This window comes from Cervus canadensis, chromosome 2, assembly GCF_019320065.1.
Source record: "Cervus canadensis isolate Bull #8, Minnesota chromosome 2, ASM1932006v1, whole genome shotgun sequence".
NCBI classification, from domain to species: Eukaryota; Metazoa; Chordata; class Mammalia; order Artiodactyla; family Cervidae; genus Cervus; species Cervus canadensis.
Window position 1 is genome coordinate 90,859,859 of NC_057387.1, and position 23,063 is coordinate 90,882,921.

General features: G+C 37.5%; 1 protein-coding gene across 4 annotated transcripts in view; it reads left to right on the forward strand.

Annotated features, from left to right (window-relative positions):
• FAF1 (Fas associated factor 1) overlaps window positions 1-23,063 on the forward strand; it is a 507,320-nt gene that overhangs the window by 434,978 nt on the left and 49,279 nt on the right. For all 4 annotated transcript variants that reach the window (XM_043461371.1, XM_043461369.1, XM_043461370.1 and 1 more), the window contains 3 exons: window positions 7,150-7,230; window positions 8,749-8,826; window positions 22,646-22,861. In XM_043461371.1, the coding sequence (XP_043317306.1) occupies window positions 7,150-7,230; window positions 8,749-8,826; window positions 22,646-22,861 (375 nt within the window). The remainder of the gene's footprint in view (window positions 1-7,149; window positions 7,231-8,748; window positions 8,827-22,645; window positions 22,862-23,063) is intronic.

Below are 23,063 nucleotides of genomic sequence, written 5' to 3' on the forward strand. Positions count from 1 at the left end.
TTTATCTCTGGGCTTTCTATTCTGTTCCATTGCTCTATATTTCTGTCTTTGTGCCAGTACCATTACTGTCTTGATGACTGTGGCTTTGTAGTAGAGTCTGAAGTCAGGCAGGTTGATTCCTCCAGTTCCATTCTTCTTTCTCAAGATTACTTTGGCTATTCGAGGTTTTTTGTATTTCCATACAAATTGTGAAATTCTTTGGTCTAGTTCTGTGACAAATACCGTTGGTAGCTTGATAGGGATTGCATTGAATCTATAGATTGCTTTGGGTAGTATAGCCATTTTGACAATATTGATTCTTCCAATCCGTGAACACGGTTTATTTCTCCATCTGTTGTGTCCTCTTTGATTTCTTTCATCAGTGTGTCCTCTTTGATTTCTTTCATCATGTTTATAGTTTTCTATGTATAGGTCTTTTGTTTCTTTAGGTAGATATACTCCTAAGTATTTTATTCTTTTTGTTGAAATGGTGAATGGTATTGTTTCCTTAATTTCTCTTTCTGTTTTTTCATTGTTAGTATATAGGAATGCAAGGGATTTCTCTGTGTTAATTTTATATCCTGCAACTTTACTATATTCATTGATTAGCTCTAGTAATTTTCTGGAAGAGTCTTTAGGGTTTTCTATATAGAGGATCATGTCACTGCAAACAGTGAGAGTTTCACTTCTTCTTTTCCTATCTGGATTCCTTTTACTTTCTTTTTCTGCTCTGATTGCTGTGGCCAACACTTCCAAAACTATGTTGAAGAGTAGTGGTGAGAGTGGGCACCCTTGTCTTGTTCCTGATTTTAGGGGAAATGCTTTCAATTTTTCACCATTGAGGGTGATGCTTGCTGTGGGTTTGTCATATATAGCTTTTATTATGTTGAGGTATGTTCCTTCTATTCCTGCTTTCTGGAGAGTTTTAATCATAAATGAGTGTTGAATTTTGTCACAATCTCATTCTTTCCATATGGAAATCCAGTTTCCCCAGAACCATTTGTTGAAAAAACTCACCTGTCTCCATTGAATGGTTTTGGCATCCCTATATGAGAGTTTATTCCTGGGCTCTCTGTTCTATTGCATTGGTTTAGACCAGAAGGTTTTGGTTACTTTAACTTTGTAGTAAGTTTTAAAAATGTGAGTTGTCAAAATTGTTCTCCTTTTTCTGTTCTTTCTTTCTTTCTTTTTTTTTTTTTTTTTACTATTTAGAGCCTCTGAGTTTTCTTGTGAATTTAGAATGGATTTTTTATTTCTGTAACAACTGCTGTTGAGATACACTCGATTGTTCCTTATAGAGATTTAAATAGTAAGGGGAAAATATCTATTAAGTTATGCATGAAATGCTCATTTTCAGTTCTCCTCATTCCTTTGGGTAGATCCAGATTTCTGACTGGGCTTATTTTCCTTCTCCTTAAAGGACTTCCTTTAACTTTTATTGTAGTACATATGATAGTAGTTAATTCAGCTTCTGTATATATTTGAAAAAGCCTTTATTTCATCTTCAATTTTTCAGATACTTTTACTGGGTATAGAATTCTAAGTTAACAAGTTTTGTTGTTGTTTTCTTTCAGTGCTTTAAAGATATTGCTTCACTGTCTTCTCATTTGCACTGTTTTGGATAAAAAGTCTGATCTCATCTTTATTTTTTTTCCTATACATATTATGTTTTTTCTAAGATAGATTTTAAGAATTTTCGTTTTAATATTAATTTTATGCAATTTGGTTATCATGTGCCTTTGTGTAGCTTTCATCATTTTTATTTTGTCTCATGTTCATTTATATTCTTGGATCTGTGGCTTTATAGTTATCAAATTCAAAAAAATTTTGGCCATCATTTCTTAAAATAATTTTTCTTTCCCTATTCCCTGCACCTGTTTCCACCCTCCAATTACACTTTTGTTAGATTACCAAAAGTTATCCCATAGATAACTTTTCCAACTTGCTACCTTGCTTGAGTGCAAGATAAAATCTTCTGGTTCCAACTGGGCCTCTAGATTACCAAGATGGATAATCTACCTGTCAGGTTCCGTATTACCTCACTGTTTACAGTGCTGATATATAATTTCCTCTTTATTTCTGGTACTTAGGAATTCTCCTTTGTCTTTTCTTTATCACATGCTAAGTAATATTTTTTAACATTTTTGCTATATTTTATCTACTATTTCTAAGTATTTATATTGAAAGAATTTCACATTATCTTGGTCCATATCTCCTTAGGGACAGACCAGCATCATTTCCTTGTTTTCAAAGGCCTTCTTATTAAGGTACATTTTAACCTGGGCTTTCAGGGGAACAAATAAATACCATATGTATATATGTATGTCGGTATTTGTGTATACACTTGGTTATTATTTGAAACTAGCCTAATCACTATAGCTTGCTTCAATTTGGTAATGTGAAATTTCGCATTAGTCCTTGAGAATTAACTGATGATTGCTAACTTTAAACAAGGAAGAGTAACAAGTTGCACTTAAATTCCATGTCTGGTTCATTTCCTCATCTAAGAACCATTTGATAGCTCATAACATATGTTCATTATTTTTGATGAGTTGTAGAGACATCTAATTCAGTGGTGACTGTTTCAGAGATATAAAAGTCTGCTGAGCAACTCAGAGAGCCACAGTGGGAAAAAGGCATAGGCTTTCAGAAGAAGACTGGGTTTGAATTTGAATTCTAGCACTTCTTTGCAAGTGATTGTACTACTCAGAAAAAAAATGCTTATGTAAAAAAAAATCACTAGTCTAAAGAATACTTAGAAGTTCAAGAACTTCAGATGTAAAACTGATGAGCACTGATAATTCCACTCATTCATCTACCAAATATGTATCAAATGCTTGCTATGTATAAGATAGTAGCCTAGATGCTATAGAATATATAGAGTCCTTTCCCTTAGGGAGTTTACAGCTCAAGTAGGGAGTATTGAGACAGATATACAGATGAGTGTGCCACGAAGCAGCATGAGAGCAGTGACAAGTATGCTACAGGTGAAAGGCTCCAGTAGAGGTTATTGCTTAGTTCTGAGCAATCCAGCTTCTCATTTTCCTATAACAGGAAGTATTTTTATATTAAGTAGCCCAAGTCATAGATCAGGCAGCACCTGAAACCTGTTCCTAAACCGGATCTTCCAGCTGTTCTACCTCCACCTAATCAACAGTGTATTTCTAATCACTTTGTCTGATGCATCCCCTGAGATGTAGCAAGAGGAACCTCTGCAAGGACAGTATTTGTAGGACACAGAAGTTCCAAGAAGCACAGTTTATGAAAACAAATGTATACATGAACTGTTAACCACAGTACCTGAAATAAAAGTTTGATCGTAATATGGGCTTCCCAGGTGGTTCAGTGGTAAAGAATCTCCTTGCCAATGCAAAAGATGTGGGTTCAATCTCTGATCTGGGAAGATTCCCTGGAGAAGGAAATGGCAACCCACTCTAGTATTCTTGCCTGAAAAAACCCTGTGGAGAGAGGAGCCTGGCAGGCTCTAGTCCATGGGGTTGCAAAGAGTTGGACACAGCTTAGCAACTGAACAACAGCAGCAACATAGGATAATGGGGGGAAAGGCTAAGCAACATTCTCTATATCCCCAAATTGTAAATGACTGTGAGTAGGACAGTTGGAGAGGCAAGTATAAAATCTACAAGACAGAAAAAAAATGGATGATAGTCATTCACAAGCAACTACCAAACATGCAAGAAGCTGTGACCATGATGGAATTTAGGAAAATTGACCCTGAGCCACACGCCTGAGCCAGTCCTTCTGTCTCCCTGTCTGATACTCAGGACGTTGTGAGTAAGGAAAGGAACATTGAATTACCAGAGGAGAAGAGAGGAAAATATTGCTGATCTGGATTCAAATCTAAGTTTTGCCACTAATTTAATGGTCTTGTGTAAATTATTTACCCTTATGTGATTTCAGTTTCTTTATCTGTATACTGGTCTCATATTTCTAAAAATATATGAAAAGCTGTTGGGATTTTGAGGGGTAGAGCCAATGGAACAAGAAGTTTTCCAGGTGGTAAGAGTGATGTTATTTAAGAAACAAAAGGAAAATAATGCAAAACTTAAACACTGCACTTGTCACAGTAAATCAGTAGATGCCTAAAATAATGATGAAGGTGGTCCATGTATAATTATCTGTCTTCCTCTATTAAACTATGTCCTGCTTCTGTATTCTGTATTCCTGCTTTACACTGCTAGTGTGATGCCTAAAGTAAAATTGGTGCTTAGTAAATATTTGTAAGAAAGAAAGAAGGGCAGAGAAATAGAAGGGAGAAGAGGGGAGGGGGAAGGAAGAAAGTTAGCTGGTTTAGGAAGTCCTGTCACAACAGGTGCCACATTTTATGCCACAAATCCCTGTATTTAATGACCTTTCATATCTGCAACAGTCTGTTTTAAAACAGAGCTGTTCACCTAGAATACTTCTATTATAGACTGTATTTGTGCTCAGAGAGCTTTTAGAAGATCCCTTTATGGTGTATACATAGTGTCATAACAGGTCATTTCTGCCCAGCTAGTCAATTTCATTGACTCAGATGGAGCTGCTTTGTGAATGAGCTGTATCATTTTCCTCCCTAATTTTTATGGTAGACAATACATGTTTTATGCCTGGAAAGGCAGTTCATTTATGCAACAGATGCTTGTTAAATGCCTCCCAAAAGTTAGGCATTGTGCAAAACACTTGTAATATAAAGGTATGTAATATGGACAAGGTCCCTACCTTTATGGTGCTTACAGTTGTCATGGGGGACTCTCACATTAAATAAACAATCATATGACAGTACAATTGTGATAAATGTTTTTAAAGGGAAAGTACAGGGTGTTACGAGAGAGATCTAAACTAATTTGCGGATGGGATCAAAAAGTATGTTACAGTTAAAATTTTAAGCATCTTAAATATTTCTCTATTTGAAATATTAAAAGAACTCCCATAGGTTGTTGATAATATTAGAGATATCTAAATTTGGAAAGGTGGACTTGTTCAGAAAGGCACAGAATCTTTAAAAATTCGATTCTTCAACTTAATAAATGACTGAAAAGGGAGACACTGTTTACCCAAGAATACACAGCTTGCTAATAGCATGGCTGGAACTTGAACACAGGTCTACTAATCTCATTACCTTTCTCGGTAAAAAGATATTATACATCAAGTATAGATCAGCCATGGCCAAAAGAGCTATTAAGTGTCCACAGCTATACAAGTGTCCACTTGTATACTGGGGGAGGGAGGTGCTTACAGAGTAATGAATTAGGCAATTGTAAATATAAACAGAAATATACAAAATAAGTCCTATCAGGCTGATTGTACCTGGTCATAGTAAAACTGTAGTATGTAGACCAAAGTGGAAAATACCCATTGGAATCAATGAAGATATCTTTAAAGGAATATGCTTCTATTTCTTTAAAATGAAAATACTAATAGCTAAGTACTAAGTCTCCAAGTAGAAGTTTTTAAAACCTAGTTTTATTCATGGGTAATATTACATGGCTTGTAAATTATCCTGACTACTTTGCAATCTAAGTGATCTCTCAGGTTAAACATTGTTCCTGATATTTTATTGTAACATTAAATTTCCCTGGCATACTTCTTCATCTAGATAGTATTGCAATTAACTTCAGGACAGCAACATCTTATTCTTTATAATTTTTTATTTGAAAGACTAGGAATCAGTTAAATGTTACTATTCATATCAGAGATTGTAGAGTTAATGGGATCATTGAGACCAAAAGGCGTATGAGACTTCAGGGAGAAGGCCAACCTTGAGTAGATATCAGAGGGTGCACCTAAGACAGTGCTGAGCATATACGCAGCCTGAGTAAACATATATTGAATTGAGGAGACAAAAAGAAGAATTAAGTTAAACCGTATGAAATGTCCATTTTTATGGGTCAAAAGCCAGCAAATATTGATGACTTTATATGATTCAACCTATCCTGCAAAATAACCATAAAAGGAAGCTATATTCTAATGTCAACCAATGTGGGTATTTATTAAATTTAAGTACATGTATTGATATATATGTCCCTGGTGGCTCAGTCGGTGAAGAATCTACCTGTGCAATGCGGGAGACCTGGGTTTGACCTGAGTTGGGAAGATCCCCTGGAGGAGGGCATGGCAACCCACTCCAGTATTCTTGCTTGGAGAATCCCCAAGGACAGGGGAGCCTGGTGGACTGCGGTCCATGGGGTCGCAAAGAGCTAGGCACGACTGAGCGACTAAGCACAGCACAGGACATTGATATATTGGCTATACTCCAGAATTTAACAAATAAATTCTGGTAGTTGAATTAACTTAATTTCATATAACATCACAGTTTAAATGTAGGCAGACGGCATAATCACTTCTGACATTAAAAATATTCTAAAAGATCTTCAATTCAAATAACTTCTACATTACAATATGTACACTTCATGAGTGTGAATGTTATGGGGAAATACTTTCCCTGATGGCTCAGATGGTAAAGAATCCACTTGCAATGCAGAAGAGCTGGGTTCGATCCCTGGGTCAGGAATATCCCTGGAGGAGAGCATGACAACCCACTCCATTATTCTTGCCTGGAGAATTCCATGGACAGAGGAGCCTGGGAGGCTGCAGTTCAGGGGATCACAGAGTCAGACACAACTGAGCAACTGAGCACAACACAGCGCGACCAAGCTTTAGCGGTGAGATTTCAGCCTCTTTCTGTGCTGACCAGGGGATTGCTTCCTAGTCTTTTTGTGTCTGCCAGCCCTTAGGCCCAGTTCTGACAGTCTCCAAGTTTATCTTAGAAAAATCAGGAGAAAAAGAGACAGGAACGAATCACTGAAAATGAACTAAATATCAGGTACTTTTCTAGATATTAGTAGTTCATAGAATATGGTATTGAATTCTCACAACAACCCTATGAGACAAGTGTTATTTCATTTTTATAGTTGAGAAAACTGAGACCTAGAGAACTTAAATAACTTACCCAAGGTCACACAATTTGTAAGTGCTGGCACTCGGCTTCAAACTTTTTATTTTCACTGTATACTGTGCTATGCACCTTATTACTTGTTTATGCTGTACACTTTATAAGTCCCTTGTTAATTATAATAAATTTATACAGGGATAAGACAAGGGATTATTGTTTTTTTCTTTAAAAAACAGTGATGTGGTAAAATGCATTGAATATTTTCCTTTCTTAATAAGGATGAACGAGAAGCCAGAGAAAATGTGAAGAGAGAACAAGATGAGGCCTATCGCCTTTCACTTGAGGCTGACAGAGCAAAGGTAGGTTTGGTCAAGGGACTTCTGGGATAAAGACATCAATCCTAAATAGTCTTTGATTATTTAAGTTCCAGTCCTTTAATCGTCTTGATCCATGAGAGGTGGCTTTGCCTTGGAGAAAGCTGGATTCAGTTAACAGAAAGAATGTAATTCTGCCTCTGGTTCTTAAAGCATGGTTCATTTTGACAAGATACAGCTTTTTCAAGAATCATGAGAAATGAAGACACAAATGGGCCTAGTATGTACTTCATTTGTTCTTTAATCAGCCTATGGTAAAATTTAGCAATGTTTTTAAAACTCTTCAGGTGATTTTAATGTGCAGTCAGGGTTAAGAACCACTGGCTTATTTAGTGCTTTTGAGCATACACTTCCACAAGAGGAAAATGAATAAGCCATAGTTTCTTACCCTCAAAAGAAGGGTCATTGTGGTGGAGAGTAGACTAACTCAAGAGCACAGATAGCTGGAACACTTGGGCAAGGATCCTAAATGTCAAAAGGGAAGCCCTGAGTTCTGTCAGAGTTCAATGAACAGAATTTCCAGTGGAAAACTTTTATGGACAGCCAAGAAGTGGGAATGTACTTGGAAGGGTTTCATAGAAAAGGCTGTTTATTCCAACCAGACAGAGAAAGAGATAAGAGAGGAAGTAATATATGCTAGCAGGAAGGGCAGAAAGCAGGGGTTCATGACAGAGGCTGGTTTGATATTTGGGTACAGGAGAGGTTGGTGACTGCAGCTATGAAATTAAAAGACACTTGCTCCTTAGAAGAAAAGCTGTGACAAACCTAGACAGCATATTAAAAAACAGAGACATTACTCTGCCAACAAAGGTCTGTCTAGTCAAAGCTATGGTTTTTCCAGTAGTCATGTCTGGATGTAAAAGTTGGACCATAAGGAAAGCTGAGTGCCGTAGAACTGATACTTTTGAACTGTGGTGTTGGAGACTATTGAGAGTCCTTTGAACTGCAAGGCGATCAAACCAGTCAATCCTAAAGGAAATCAGTCCTAAATATTCATTGGAAGGACTAATGCTGAAGGTCCAATACTTTGGCCACCTGATGCAAAGAACTGACTCATTTGAAAAGTTCCTGATGCTGGGAAAGATTGAAGGGAGAAAGAGATGATTGGATGGCATCACCGATTTGATGGACATGAGTTTGAGCAAGCTCCAGGACTTGGTGATGGACAGGGAAGCCTGGCATGCTGCAGTCTGTGGGGTGGCAAAGAGTCGGACACGACTGATTGAACTGAACTGAACTGAGGTAGCAGAAAGGATGACCAGAGAAAGGCTCTAAAGGATCTTGAATGTTGCACTACCCAGGGCCCCTAAAGATAGGTTTAGTAGGAACCTAAACATGAACAGAGACGTATGCTTTGTTGTTGCTTTAATTTCCATTTTGTTCCAGAGAGAAACATTTTCATTACTACAGTGTACCTCTGGGCCATGCTGAGAATGGATTTTTTCTTTTTTTAAGTAGATCAGTGTTTATTGAGTGTTGAATTTCATTCTCTTTTATCAACAGAGGGAAGCTCATGAGAGAGAGATGGCAGAACAATTTCGTTTGGAACAGATTCGAAAAGAACAAGAAGAAGAACGTGAGGTAAGACATAATTTTTAGAAAAGTTGTTAAAATGCTGCATCTATTTCCATTGCATTTGATACTAAGGATGTTAATATTTCTTATAACTTAATTCTTTCCACTTTTCCCAGACTCATTTTAGTATGGAAAACTAACCTTTTTTTAAGAAGAATCATTTCTGATCTGTTATGTTGTTGAACTCTTAGAAAACTTACCTTGTACTAGATTCATGGTTTTCTATTCTTCTCAATTCCTCTCCGTTTCTTGCCTGACAGATACTCCCATCCTTCCTAAATATTGTCTCACCCCACAAAGACTGTATTTTCTCCCCTTTTCCCAGGCTTCACTATAATCACCCAAAGAAACAGAGTTATTCCTGCAACATCTTGCACTGGGCCCCTAATTATGAGAAGTCCATTTAGCTTGGCTGATTTTTTTTTTCCCCTTTGAGTTCATGTCATGTCTGTGATAACATAGAGAATTTTTCATTCACTCATTTTGCAAATATTTTTTGGCTACTTAGTATGTGTCTGAAATCTTTGGGAATAGGGATAAAGATATGGGTCCTCCCCTCCAGGAATTCATAGTCTTATAAAATTATATAATATTTGTAAAAGTTATTCTAGCGATTTACCTGAAGTGCAATGGGGAAAAAAAGGAAGTGGTATCAAATGACTTCCTTGGATGGCTCACAGAAAAGGACTTTTAGAACTTTTTGCTAGACATGAAGTTAATGGCCAAATTCATTTATAAAAAGAGGAAGCAAATGATGGAAAAGCCTGGAGGGCCCTAACTTGGGCTGAGGAAAACTCCATTAGTCTTCATTCTTTGTCAGAGGATGCTGCCTCATAACTTATTCAGCAGATTTTTAAAAATTGATATATAGTTGATTTTACAACATAGTCTTAGTTTCAGGTATACAGAGAAATGATTCAGATACACATACACACACACACATTTTTTTTTCAAATTCTGTTCCATTATAGATAATTACAAGGTTTTGAATATAGTTCCCTATCATATACAATAAATTATTTTTGTTTATTTTTTATATAGTAGTGTGTGAATCCCATACTCCTATTTTATCCCTTTCCCCTTCTTTCCTTTTTGGTAACCATAATATTGGTCTTTCTTAGTCTGACTTACTTCACTTAGTATGATAATCTCTTGGTCCATCCATGTTGCCACATATGGCAATATTTCATTCTTTTTTTTTTTTATTTTTTTTATTTTTTTTATTATTATTATTTTTTTCCAGTGGGTTTTGTCATACATTGATATGAATCAGCCATGGATTTACATGTATTCCCAATCCCGATCCCCCCTCCCACCTCCCTCTCCACCCGATTCCTCTGGGTCTTTTTTATGGCTGAGTAATATTCCATTGTGTATAGGTAGCACATCTTCTTTATCCATTGATCTGTTGATGGACACTTAGGTTGCTTCCATGTCTTGGCTATTGTAAACAGTGCTGCTGTGTACACCTCAGTGGGTTTACACTGAGGTGTATGTATCTTTTCAAACTAGAGTTTTTAATCTTTTCTGAATATATGCCCAGGGGTAGGATTGCTGGATGATATGGTACCTCTACTTTTAGTTTTTAAAGAAACCTCCATACTGTTCTCCATAGTGAATACACCAATTTACATTCCCACCAAAAGTGTAGGAGGGTTCCCTTTTCTCTACACCCTCTCCAGCATCAACAGATGATTTTTGAATAAGAATTATGCTTAGCATCTGAAAGAGAAACAAAGGCCAGAAAGACATTTCCTGCCTGCAAGAAGAGATTACACGTTGTAAGGAAGATGCAACATGTCTACAATTAACAGCAGATCAAGGAAAAGGGTGCTAAATAACATAAGAGAAATAAAAGCAAAATACTTACGAGTTTAGGGGCAAAGTAAAAATCTTTCACAGCTTTTGAAATCAGACAACACTGTAGAAGAGGTGATATTTGAGGTAGGTCTTGAGAAATGTGTAAAATTTCACTGTTTGGAAATCAGAGTTTATTCATTTTCACACACTTATTGAGTGCCTATCACATATGTGCAAGATACTATACCTGACAAACTCTAGTCTTTGTACATGCTGAAGACTCTCAATAATGGAAGGTAGAAATAATTGTTGAACATCTTCTGTGTGTCAAGTACTCTGCCAGCTACTTTACCTGTGTTTACTTATTGACCATTAAAACAAGCTACAAGGTTAGAGATTTCTCTTCACGTGTGAGAAAACTGAAGCTCATTGAGAAGTCACACATAGAAATGGGAACAACTGAGATTCTCACTTAGGTCTTTATGACTGTGTACCAAGCTCATGCTCTTTTGCTTGCTCCATTCCAGTACAAGGTCATTTTTCATTGTGTATGATCATAGGACTCATGTGTGTAGAGTTTCATAAAAGTTTGGATAATATGTTTGTCACTATACTTTTAGGCTATTTCAAGAAATACAGTGTTTTTAAGAAGTATTTATTTATTTGACTGCAAAGGGTCTTAATTCCAGCATCTTTAGTTGTGGCATGCAGGATCTAGTTTCCTTACCAGGGATTGAACCCAGGCCCCCTGCATTGAGGGCTTCACAGGTAGCACACTGGTAAAGAAACTGCCTGCCAAGAGGGAGACCTGGGTCCAAGCCCTGGGTCCAGAAAATGCCCTGGAGTAGGAAATGGCAACCCACTCCAGTATTCTTGCCTGGAAAATTCCATGGACAGAGGAGCCTGGCAGGCAACAGTCCATGGGGTCGTAAGTGTCAGACACAACTGAGTGACTAAGCACACTCCTGCATTGAAAATGTGGAGTCTTAGCCACTGGACTGCGAGGGAAGTCCCAAGAAATAGAGTTTTAAAATATTAGTACTTTCACTTTCGTGCTCTTTCATAAATGTGCTCGCTCGCTCTCTAATAGTATATTTTCAACACATATTTGCTAGATGCCAGGTGTACACAATTAACTGCCTGTTTTAGACCTAGAAAATGAGAGTTGCTCAGTCACATCCGACTCTTTGCGACCCCATGGACTATACAGTCCATGGAATTCTCTAGGCCAGAATGCTAGAGTGGGTAGCTTTTCCCATCTCCAGGGGATCTTGAGCTTGGTAGCATATACATATACTTTCTTCTGATGATTTACCGTATTTACCCTTGGCTAAAATTTTCTCTTTCCAAATGTTGGTAAAGCTTGTCCTCTCATAGAAAACCCCATAAATATCCTTTAGCATACTTCAGTGCAAGTGTGTTTCAGCTATAAACATGTGTGAGGACAGGACGCAGGGGGAGAAAGGATAAGTCATACTTTGCAGCTAGTCACTACTTGAACTTGTCATTTGGTGTACTCCCAAAAACAACTTCAGGTAATGCTAAACTATCCTCTCCCTCAGAGAGTTGCATTAATGGCTTTTATAAATCCCACCACTGAGAAACTGTTAATCTTCTGCTTATCTTAGTTTGGGCTTCCCTGGTGGCTCAGGGGTAAAGAATCTGTCTCCAGTGCAGGAGACTCAGGAAACACGGATTCGATCCCTGGATCAGGAAGATAACCCCAGGAGGAGGAAATAGCAACCCACTCCAGTATTCTTGCTAGGAAAATCCTGTAGACAGAGAAGCCTGGTGGGCTACAGTCCATGGAGTCGCAAAGAGTCCGACACAACTGAGCACGAGCACCTATCTCAATTTAATTCAGTGCTATCCAGACTCAGTTGTTCCTATTTTTTTTGTGGAGCACCAGTTAGCATATTTCAGCACACTGCTAAGTCACATCAGTCGTGTCCGACTCTATGCGACCCCACAGACGGCAGCCAACCAGGCTCCCATCCCTGGGATTCTCCAGGCAAGAATATTGGAGTGGGTTGCCATTTCCTTCTCCAGTGCATGAAAGTGAAAAGTGAAAGTGAAGTTGCTCAGTCGTGTCCGACTCTCCACGACCCCATGGACTCTAACCTACCAGGCTCCTCCGTCCATGGGATTTTCCAGGCAAGAGTACTGGAGTGGGGTGCCATTGCCTTCTCCTTTCAGCACACTAGTGTATAACAAATATCTCTGCATAACAAATATCTCTGCCCATTCTCTGCAACAAGAGAAGCCACTGCAATAAGAAGCCTGTGCACTGCAACTAGAGACTAGCCCCCGCATGCCACAGCTAGAGAAAGCCTGTGTAGCAGCAAAGGCCTAGCTCAGCCAAAAAATAAAAAAAAAATTTTTTTAAAGAAATGTATGAACTACATATCCTTTAAGAAATCTTTCCTGAATATTGTTTTTTGCCATTGAGTTTGGAGTAAGTAGAGAAGGTTTCAACTACTATTGTTGACTTCCAAGTCTTTTAGTCAGTCAGTATTCAGCAAATATTTGTTAAGGTTTTTGTGTGTACAGATCAATGAGTCTGGTATTGTGGGTGCTATATAGCAAGTGTGAGACAGCCTGTACCCTCAAGGAACTCACTGTTTAGTACAGGGGGGTAGATGAATACCAAATAACTATAGAAAAACATAATATACACTGTAAAAACCATTAGAATAGCAGGTTTGGAGGAAGATGACCTCTGACTAGGAAGGCAGCGAGGAAGACTTAACAGAGGAAGAAAGCTTTGGAGGACTGATAATACGTTGGTGGTTAAAGATGAAGTAGAAGAGTATTTTGGGTGGATTGAATAGGTAGGTGGTTGGAGGAATGGCAAAAGGTGAGGGCTGGATAATCATGAAAAAAGGGAGAAAGGCATAGGACTTCCTCAGAACTGTAAATGGGCAAATTTGGAACACAGTCTTAATCATTAGAGCTAAGTGCTAGAAGGCCAAGTTTTGGTAGGAAAGAATGGACACAAAGCTGTTCCCTTTTGCTGCTGGTTTCCTTAAACAGAAAATTTTAACGTTGTGTTTTTGCCTATCTACCCAGAGTTGGTTCCTTTCAGTCTTTATGCCTCTTCAAGTAGAAAATCCTAAGCAGTATTAAAGACCACTAGATGAGAGAACAGAAGAATATGGAATTAGAAACATTGGCACTTCTCTTCAATTCTCTGATTTAATCTTCTCAACCATCCTACAAAATGGATTATGGGCAATACAACCATTACCATCTTACAGATGAAGAAAATAAGATTGTACCAGGATTAAAAAGCCTATTTTAAAATTCTTAACTAGCATTTGTCTAGCAAAAGCAGAACCAGAACTCCGATCCAGTATTCTTTTTACCTATTACTTTACATAGGAAGAATGGAGGTGGTACCATGAATAGGTTATTAAACTAAAACTGTTTTTTATAGTTTGTGTTTTCATCTTAGGTAAGTTGCTTCTTTTCACATAGATAATACCATTACACTGGGCCATAATGATAATCAATTTTGCCATCAGCATGTCACTATCTGTTGAGCAGTTAATGTTTCCTAAACTCTGTGCTGAGCACTTTACAGATATTAACTTATTGAATCTCTGCAACAACTAAATAAGGAACGTGCCAATATATAAATACACCTTACTGTAATTATAGAGACTTATTGCTTAGGTAGTTCCAATTAAAGTATTCTGCTGCTAGCCTTGTGAACCATTAAACTAGAAATTTCATATTCATGGTACCCAAACTACTACCTGCAGCCTGTTCTTCATATCCAGAAGCAGCCCAAAAATCATATATCTGAATATTAGTTTATGAAATATGATCATTTGCCTTGATTTACTTTATCCAGCAGTGAGGCTGTATTTTTAGTGTGCTTTTAATACCCTCTAGATGGATGATTGGTTGCCAGGAGCAGAGAATGGCTACAGGATTGGGTCAGATCAGCAGTACCTGTGTAAGGTCCATTACCCTTGTTTGATGATCCCATTTATTATCATGATTTTAAGTACTGTCTATACACTTGGCCCCCAAATTTATATCTCCATCTCCTCCCATTCCTCGAACTCCAGACGTGAATGTATAATTGCCAGCCCATCATCTCCATTTAGATGTCTAATAGGCATCACAAACTTAACATGTCTTAAACTGAACAACTGATCTTACTCTCCCCACCCAATCTTACCTTCCACAGTCTTCCCTATCATAATAAGTGGAAAATGTTTCCAGTTGTTTGAGCCAAAAACCTTGGAACTACTCTTGACTTCTCTCTTTCATGTTCATATTTAATGAGCAAATCCTGTTGACTCTACCTTCAAAATATATGTGGAACTCAGATGCTTCTCACTAACCTCACTACCCTCACCTCAGCAACCATTTTCTGTTACCTGGATTCCTTTAGTATCCTCACAACTTGACTCCATGCTTTCATTTTGCCTTTCCTGTATGTCTTTTGATACATTCTTCTTAAAACAATTGGCCTGTCATGTCATTTCATGTCACCTGTCTTCATATCTCAAAATAAAAGCTAAAATATTTACAGTGATTTCAATCAAAATCTTTGCAGGATTTTTTTTGTTTTTCTAGACGTTGACAAATGGATTCTAAAATTTTTATGAAAAGCCAGTAGAACTAGAATAGCCAAAAATCATTTTTGAAAGAAAAAGGTCAGTGGATATACACCACTAGAGTTCAAGACAGTATAATCAAGACAGTGTGGGGATTGCCAAAATGATTGTCCCATATATCCATTATACAGAACAAAGAATCTGGAAATAGATCCACATGTGTGGATCGTCAGTTGATTTTTGACAAAAGTGCCAAAACAATTCAATGGAGAAAGGATGATCTTTTCAACAAATGATGCTGCAAACTAGTGGATATCCATATGCAAAACAAAATTGAGGACAAAACAGTAAAAACACTTCCAATCCATATCTTGCATCATGTTCAATAATTAACTCAAAATGGGTCATAAACCTAAATGTATATTTTCTAATATGCAGAATATATAATGAACTCTCAAAACTCAATAATTTTTTTAAAAAACCCTTAGTTTAAAAATGGGCCAAATATTTGAACAGACACTTCACCAAGGAAGATATACATCAGGGCAAATAAGGATGTGAAAAGATGCTCAACATTATTAGTCATTAGGGAAATGCAAATTAATACCACAATAGATACACACCAATTATCAATAGAATAGCATTTAGAAGAAAAAAAAAAAAGGACAATACCAAGTAGTAGCAAAGATAAAGAGCAACTGGAATGCTCATATATAAATGATGGGAATCATTAATGATAGCACATCCACTTTGGAAAATAATTTGGCACTTTCTTATAAAGTTAAAATATACATACCATATAACCCAGCAGTCACACCTAGGTATTTATATCAGTGACATGAAAGTAACAGAAAAATGTGTTTTTATGCAGAAGTCTGTACTCAGATGTTTATATTGGCTTTGTTTGTAATCACCCCAAACTGACAAGTGTCCCTCAACTGGAGAAAGAGTAATGAAACTAATATATCTACATAATGGAATATCAATCAGCAATAGGTAGGAGTGAACTACTGATATATTCAACAACATGGATGAATCTTAAATGCATTACATTAAATGAAGGAAGCCATTTGTATGACATTTATAACCAAATTTATATAACATTCTGGAAAAGGCAAAACCAGGGATAGAAAACAGGTTGCCTGGAGATTGGGGGATTTGGGAGGTAGATGATAGAATTGTTCTTTATCTTGATGGGCGATGATGGTTAGACAAATGTATGCATTTATCAAAACTCATCAAATTATACATTTAAAAGGATGAGTTTTACTATATATGTGTGTGTGTGAAAGTAGTTTGACTGGTTTGATCTCCTTGCAGTCCAAGGGACTCTCAAGAGTCTTCTCCAATACCACAGTTCAAAAGCATCAGTTCTTTGCCACTCAGCGTTCTTTATGGTCCAACTCTCCCATCATTGCATGACTCCTGGAAAAACCATAGCTTTGACTAGATGGACTGTTGTCAGCAAAGTAATGTCTTTGCTTTTTAATATGCTGTCTAGGTTTGTCATAGCTTTTCTTCAAGGAAAAGGAAAATGAAAGTCACTCAGTCGTGTCTGACTCTTTGCGACCCCATGGCCTATATAGTCCATGGAATTCTCCAGGCTAGAATACTGGAGTGAGTAGCCTTTCCCTTCTCCAGGGGATCTTGCCAACCCAGGAATTGAACCTGGGTTTCCCGCATTGCAGGTGAAGGGAAGCCCAAGAATACTGGAGTGGGTAGCCTATCCCTTCTCCAGTGGATCTTCCTGACCCAGAAATCAAACCAGGGTCTCCTGCATTGCAGGCGGATTCTTTACCAACTGAGCTACTATATATAAATTATACCTAATTTTTTAAATGGGAAAAAAAATCATTTAAGTGGGCTACTCAAGACATACGATCTAATCACTCCTCTGCTTTACTCCCTCTCTGACTCCAGCTCCTACCCCTCTTCACCTGATCATTCTGGCTTCGCATTTACTGTGACTTCTGCCTGTAATACTTCTCTCAGATCTAAATATGACTCCTTCTCTCCTTTAGGCCTCCACTCACTGAGGCCTGTGTATTTATATTTGTACCGAGGTTTACGGTGTTTAATGTTCCCCTTCCTCCCTTTACCAATACTTCCTGCCCTTTTCTCCACAGTACTCATCATTATGTGACAAATTGTATTTTCCTGTGTGTATATTTGTTGTTTTTCTCCACCCTATTAAAATGTCAGCCTCATGGAAGCAGAATATTTTATCTGTTTTGTTCCTTCTTATTTTCCCATCATCTAGATGGGAGGTGACACATAGGAGGTGCTCATTTTAAGAGTTCATGGAATTAATGAATGTTAGCTTTAGCCTATTTCACACACTGCTTCAGCCAGCTATAAATTGTTATTTGATGTGTACTCATAACTGACTAGAAGAGAGTGTGCATGTGCATGTATTTATGTATGCATGTGTGGGTGTAAGTTAGGCCAGTCTTGAATTATTCGTATAAAAGTTTGGTGTAGGTGTATCCTACGCTTTCTGTTTAAAAAACATAATTGTATAGAAACAATCTTTTTTTGATATCTATCTTCACTGCTTAATTTCACTTCAAAAAGTCCTCATTTCTTATCCCTCAGATGTGAATGCTTTGAATACTCATTTGACTTTAGTGAAACAAAAAGCCCAAGATCAGTTCATATTTCCAACTTACACTAGGTTTCCTTGTTTTGTTACAAACCTAAAATAATGCAAATAAAAAACTGTATTTGTTGAGCAAACCAAAGTTTAACAATAGTGTTTACTATGACTGCTATTCAAGTGTAGCTGTCCTTTATGTCATTTGTTTTACCACAGTATTTACTTTCACAAGGCCTTTGCTTTTAGCCAGTTTGAAACTGAGATACTGATGTATTTTTGTTCTTTTTTTGCCAGTAAAACTTGGGTATTCAGATCCCAAGGTTGCTGACTTACCTAGTATCTCTCCATTGTTTTCCACATTGGATCACTCGTGAGGGATATCTGAGGTCTGTTTTCATTCTGGGGAAAAGCCCTGGAGACTGGGTGCATTGAGGAGTAGACATTGTCTGCACAGTGAATGGGGTAATGAGCTACTGTTGTTTATTCGTCTATAGTATAATTGGTTGAGTTCAGATAATAATGTAGCATCTGTTGTTATACTGTGCAGGGAAATGTCAAAATAGAAAGCAGGCAGACAGGTGGATTAAAGGAGAAACAGGAGGAAAAACCAGGAAATATCACATTAAGTTCTGATTTAAAGTAGATGCAAAGGGATAATGACAACAGCAACAGTGACTGTCATCTGTTGTGCACAGTGTGATGGCACGAGCTTCACTGCTGGGCACGTGTCAGCACTTGCTAAGTGTTTTATAAGTGTGACTGCATTTTATACAAGAACCCTTATGTGGAAGATATTATTGGCCCTGTTAAACAGGGTAACTGAAGTTCATAAAGACTGTCATATGCCTGTTGGCCAGGATTTGAACCTCTGGTTGTCATACCAAAAGCCTGTTTTCTAACCATATGTTACATTGAATAGATTAAAGTTTTTTTAAACTGCAGTGTTAAAAATCAGGATAGTGATTAACTTTAAGGAAGGTAATTCTCAGGAAGGAAACAAAAGAATTCTGAGAACTTTGATCAGGGTGCTAGTTATACAGAAATGTTCACTTACTGAAAATTTATCAAGTTTTACACCTAACAAAAGATACTGTGTATCAGCTGTGTATAACACTGATTCAAATTTTGTTTTTAAAAGTTTAAAATGTGTATTTAAATGAAAATTAATGAAGAGATTCTGAGGTGATGAGAAGTTTTAGAAACAGACAGTGGTGATGGCAACACAACACTATGAATATACTTAATGCCACTGGTGGCTATCTTTTGGTGGTGAATCTAGATTTTAATTAGTAATGTTTCCTTATTACTTACTCTAGTTTTTACAGTAAATGTATATTATATTTACAATCAAGAAAAATAGTTTAGAAAATGTATATAACTAATCCATAGTGGTAGTTTACCCTTTAAATAACTCTTGCTTAGCTGGCCCTTGTGGGACACATGTAGAAACTTAATCTGAACAGTTGATGCTGGAGGAAGTCAACCTCAAAGAAAGGAAACTCAGGGTGTTCAGTTCTTAGTTCCTAGAAATAGAAACCATGATATTCAGATTCTTTTAGCATTTGCTGAGCACCTACTATGTGCTTATCTCCATACTAAACACTTTTACATGCAGTATTTCAGTTAACATGTTAGTTTATTGCTTCTGTTATCAAATATATATAGTGAGCATCTATTTTGTACTATGCCCTATAGTTATAATAAAAAGTAAGATATATTCTCACATCCTTACAGAGCCTGAAGGCTAGTGGGAAAGCCAGACATTAAACAACAAGTATCAATAACACAGTATACTGAAAGCTGTAATAGACATAATTTGGAACTTAATTTTGATGTACATAGGTTCATCTTTTCATTGGATTTTTAACATATGACAGTGTTACTAAAATAGTTTAATATTTGAAAATATTTTGCTGAAACTCATTGCTGACTCAGAACACTAATATTAGATAAACTTCTACTTATGGTATCCAAAAAAAAAAAGATAAAAGTAACTGAGTTAACTTTCTATTCTTTTGGTTTTTAAACAATATTTTTGGCTCCATTTCTGAATATCAATTTCACCATATAAAAAATGAGAGTGTAGGACTATTTAGCCAGTGTAACCCTGCTGCTGCTAAGTCACTTCAGTCGTGTCCGACTCTGTGCAACCCCATGGACGGCAGCCCACCAGGCTCCCCCATCCCTGAGATTCTCCAGGCAAGAATACTGGAGTAGGTTGCTATTTCCTTCCCCAATGCGTGAAAGTGAAGTCCCTCAGTCGTGTCTGACTCTTAGCGACCCCATGGGCTGCAGCCCACCAGACTCCTCCGTCCATGGGATTTTCCAGGCAAGAGTACCGGAGTGGGTTGCCATTGCCTTCTCCATGTAACCCTGGTGGTGGTGGAGTTGCTCAGTCATGTCCGACTCTTTGCAACCCCATGGACTGTAGCCCACCAGGTTCCTCCGTCCATGGGATTTTCCAGGCAAGAGTATTGGAGTGGCTGCCATTTCCTTCTCCAGGGGATCTTCCCGACCCAGGGATCGAACCCTGGTCTCCCGCATTGTAGACAGACGCTTTACTGTCTGACCACCAGGGAAGTCCCCCCGTGTAACCGTAAGCAACCATTAACCAAAGCCTGTTATGTCTCAGACACAACACTGGAAACTTTGCATATGTTGTGTATACAATCCCATGTTTATAATCCCCTTTGAAGGAAATGGCAACCCACTCCAGTATTCTTGCCTGGAAAATTCCACGGACAGAGGAGCCTGGCAGGCTACAGTCCATGGGATTGCAAAGAGTCGGACATGACTGAGCATACAGGATGAAGTACGTGATATTAATTCAGTGCCTCCAGGAGGAAAATGACCTCAGTATCATAGAAAAGACTGGATTTTCTGTACAGTACAGAAAATTGTAATGCTTTTTTTGAAATACTTCAATGTAAGACCCAACCAGATTGTCTAAATAACACAGAAAGTAATTTCTTATTCATACTAGAGTCTGAGCAGATTTTGTTCTGCTATTAGTTGTTTTATATATATTTTATGTCAATGTATGACAAAACCCACTACAATATTGTAAAGTAATTAGCCTCCAACTAATAAAAATAAATGAAAAAATAAATAAATATATTTTAACAGGTAATACATTTATATAAGTCAGAAGTAAAAAATATTAAACAGCGTATTCAGAAAATGCTGTCTCTTCTTCCACCCTGTTTACCCCACCTCTGTAGGTTACCATTTTTGTGTTTCTTTTTATTACTTTGTAAGTTTATTGATTTTTCTCCAAAGTAGCAGCCTATTTATTGGTTACTAGTTATGTTTTTCTTCTTTTTTTCTAATGTAATTACTTTATGCTTTTAGTTTTATTTTCTTCTCAGCTTACTTTCCATTTGTTTTACTGGATTTTTTTTTTTCTCCTAGTTTTTTAAGCCTCATTCTTATTATTTTTATTCTTTCCTTTTGAATTATATAAGAATTTTAGGGTTACAAATTTCCTCTGAGCACTGATTTAACTGAATCCCATACACTCTAATATGAATATGAAATTTCAATAGTCATTGTTTTCTAAATAGTCTGTAGTTTTCACTTACATTTCGCCTTTTACCTGAGAGTTGTTTAATAGAGTCTTTTTTTGTGATTGTTCTTTCTCCAAAGGGAAGAGTGACACCAACTTGGAAAATTGTGTTGAGATTTTAGAAAATGTATGTCCCAATTTCTCTCTCTCACATTACTTAATTATAATAGTTGTAAATTAATTGGGGGAAATTTTTATTTTTCCTGTTGGTGAAAAATTGGGAACATGAAAAAGTGAGAGTAACCTGGAACACAACTGGTTACTTTCTGTGAAGCTAAGCATGCCAATTCCAGGCTTATTTGTCTAAGGAACCTCCCCCAGTGCTAGGAACAAAATGGTTTTAGTGGGTTTCTGCTAGTAGGCAGGGACATCAGAGACCTTTAACTTCCTTCCGCTGGAGTATGTTGAATGTGGAACAATGTAACACTAGGTTAGGAACTAGAGCCCAACCCTAGCCATGAGATCTCCTAACAGTTTACCCTCAGGTGTTTGAATCTGCCATCTCTAGATCCAGAGATCTGGACTTGGCCAAATCTGACAGCAATTTATTGGCAAGGCTAGAACTAGGACCATAGTCTGCTCCAATAAACTTGATATTTTAATTTCTTTTCTTTCCATTCCATTTTCTTGTATTGAAACAAAATATATATAACAGAAATCTGCCTTTGTAACCATTTTTAAATGGTTACAATTAAATGGCATGAATTACATTCACAATTTTGCAACCACCACCACTATTTCCAAAAATTTTCATCACCCCAAGCAGAATCATTCCTCCATTTCATTGTTAATATCTTATCCAGAATTCTACAAAGTCTTCAGCCATTTCTACTTGGGAAATGTATGTTTTCTCTCTCGTTCTCTCTATCCCCGCACCTCCACATCCCCATCTGTGTGTGTGTGTGCGCGCGTGCACACGCACACGCGTGCTTTTGCAAATGCTTCTAATAGCCTAATTCATACCACAGAAAGGAAGTAATTGGGTGTTTGATACCTATTTCCTCAATCACAAATACTGAGCCTTTCAGTAAAAAATTTAATTTCTTTTCTATGTCGTTACCTATCAATTTAATGTGTCATCATGATGGGATTTAATTACTTGCATATTGGGCTAGTGTTTTAAAAGGTGAAAAACACATGATTCTGTTGTTCAAGTATTAGGCTCAGTTAATAAATGGGCAATGACTTTTTGATGGGTTTCTAGAAGCCAGCAGGTTTTTCTAGTGTCTCCCTCCCCTATCCCCCACAGTTCCATCTATCAACAATTTAACACCTGGTTTTTGCCCTCTTCAGGCCATCAGGCTCTCCTTAGAGCAGGCCTTGCCTCCTGAGCCAAAGGAAGAAAATGCTGAGCCTGTGAGCAAGCTGCGGATCCGGACCCCAAGCGGCGAGTTCCTCGAGCGGCGTTTCCTGGCCAGCAATAAGCTCCAGATCGTCTTTGATTTCGTAGCTTCCAAAGGATTTCCATGGGATGAATTCAAGTTACTGAGTACCTTTCCTAGGAGAGATGTAAGTTCCCACAGCAGTCTTGGGAAGTACGTCCGGATGGGAGATAGCACATCATTAGGCCTGGACAAAGTAGTCCAAGCAAAGTGCCATGGCACACCTTACCACAAAACCAAGCACTCGTGAGTCCTTCTTTGTTCTGCATACCATTCTCTCCTCAGCCTTTGGAGAAGGTATGGCTTCCCAGGCCAGCAGACATGTGCCT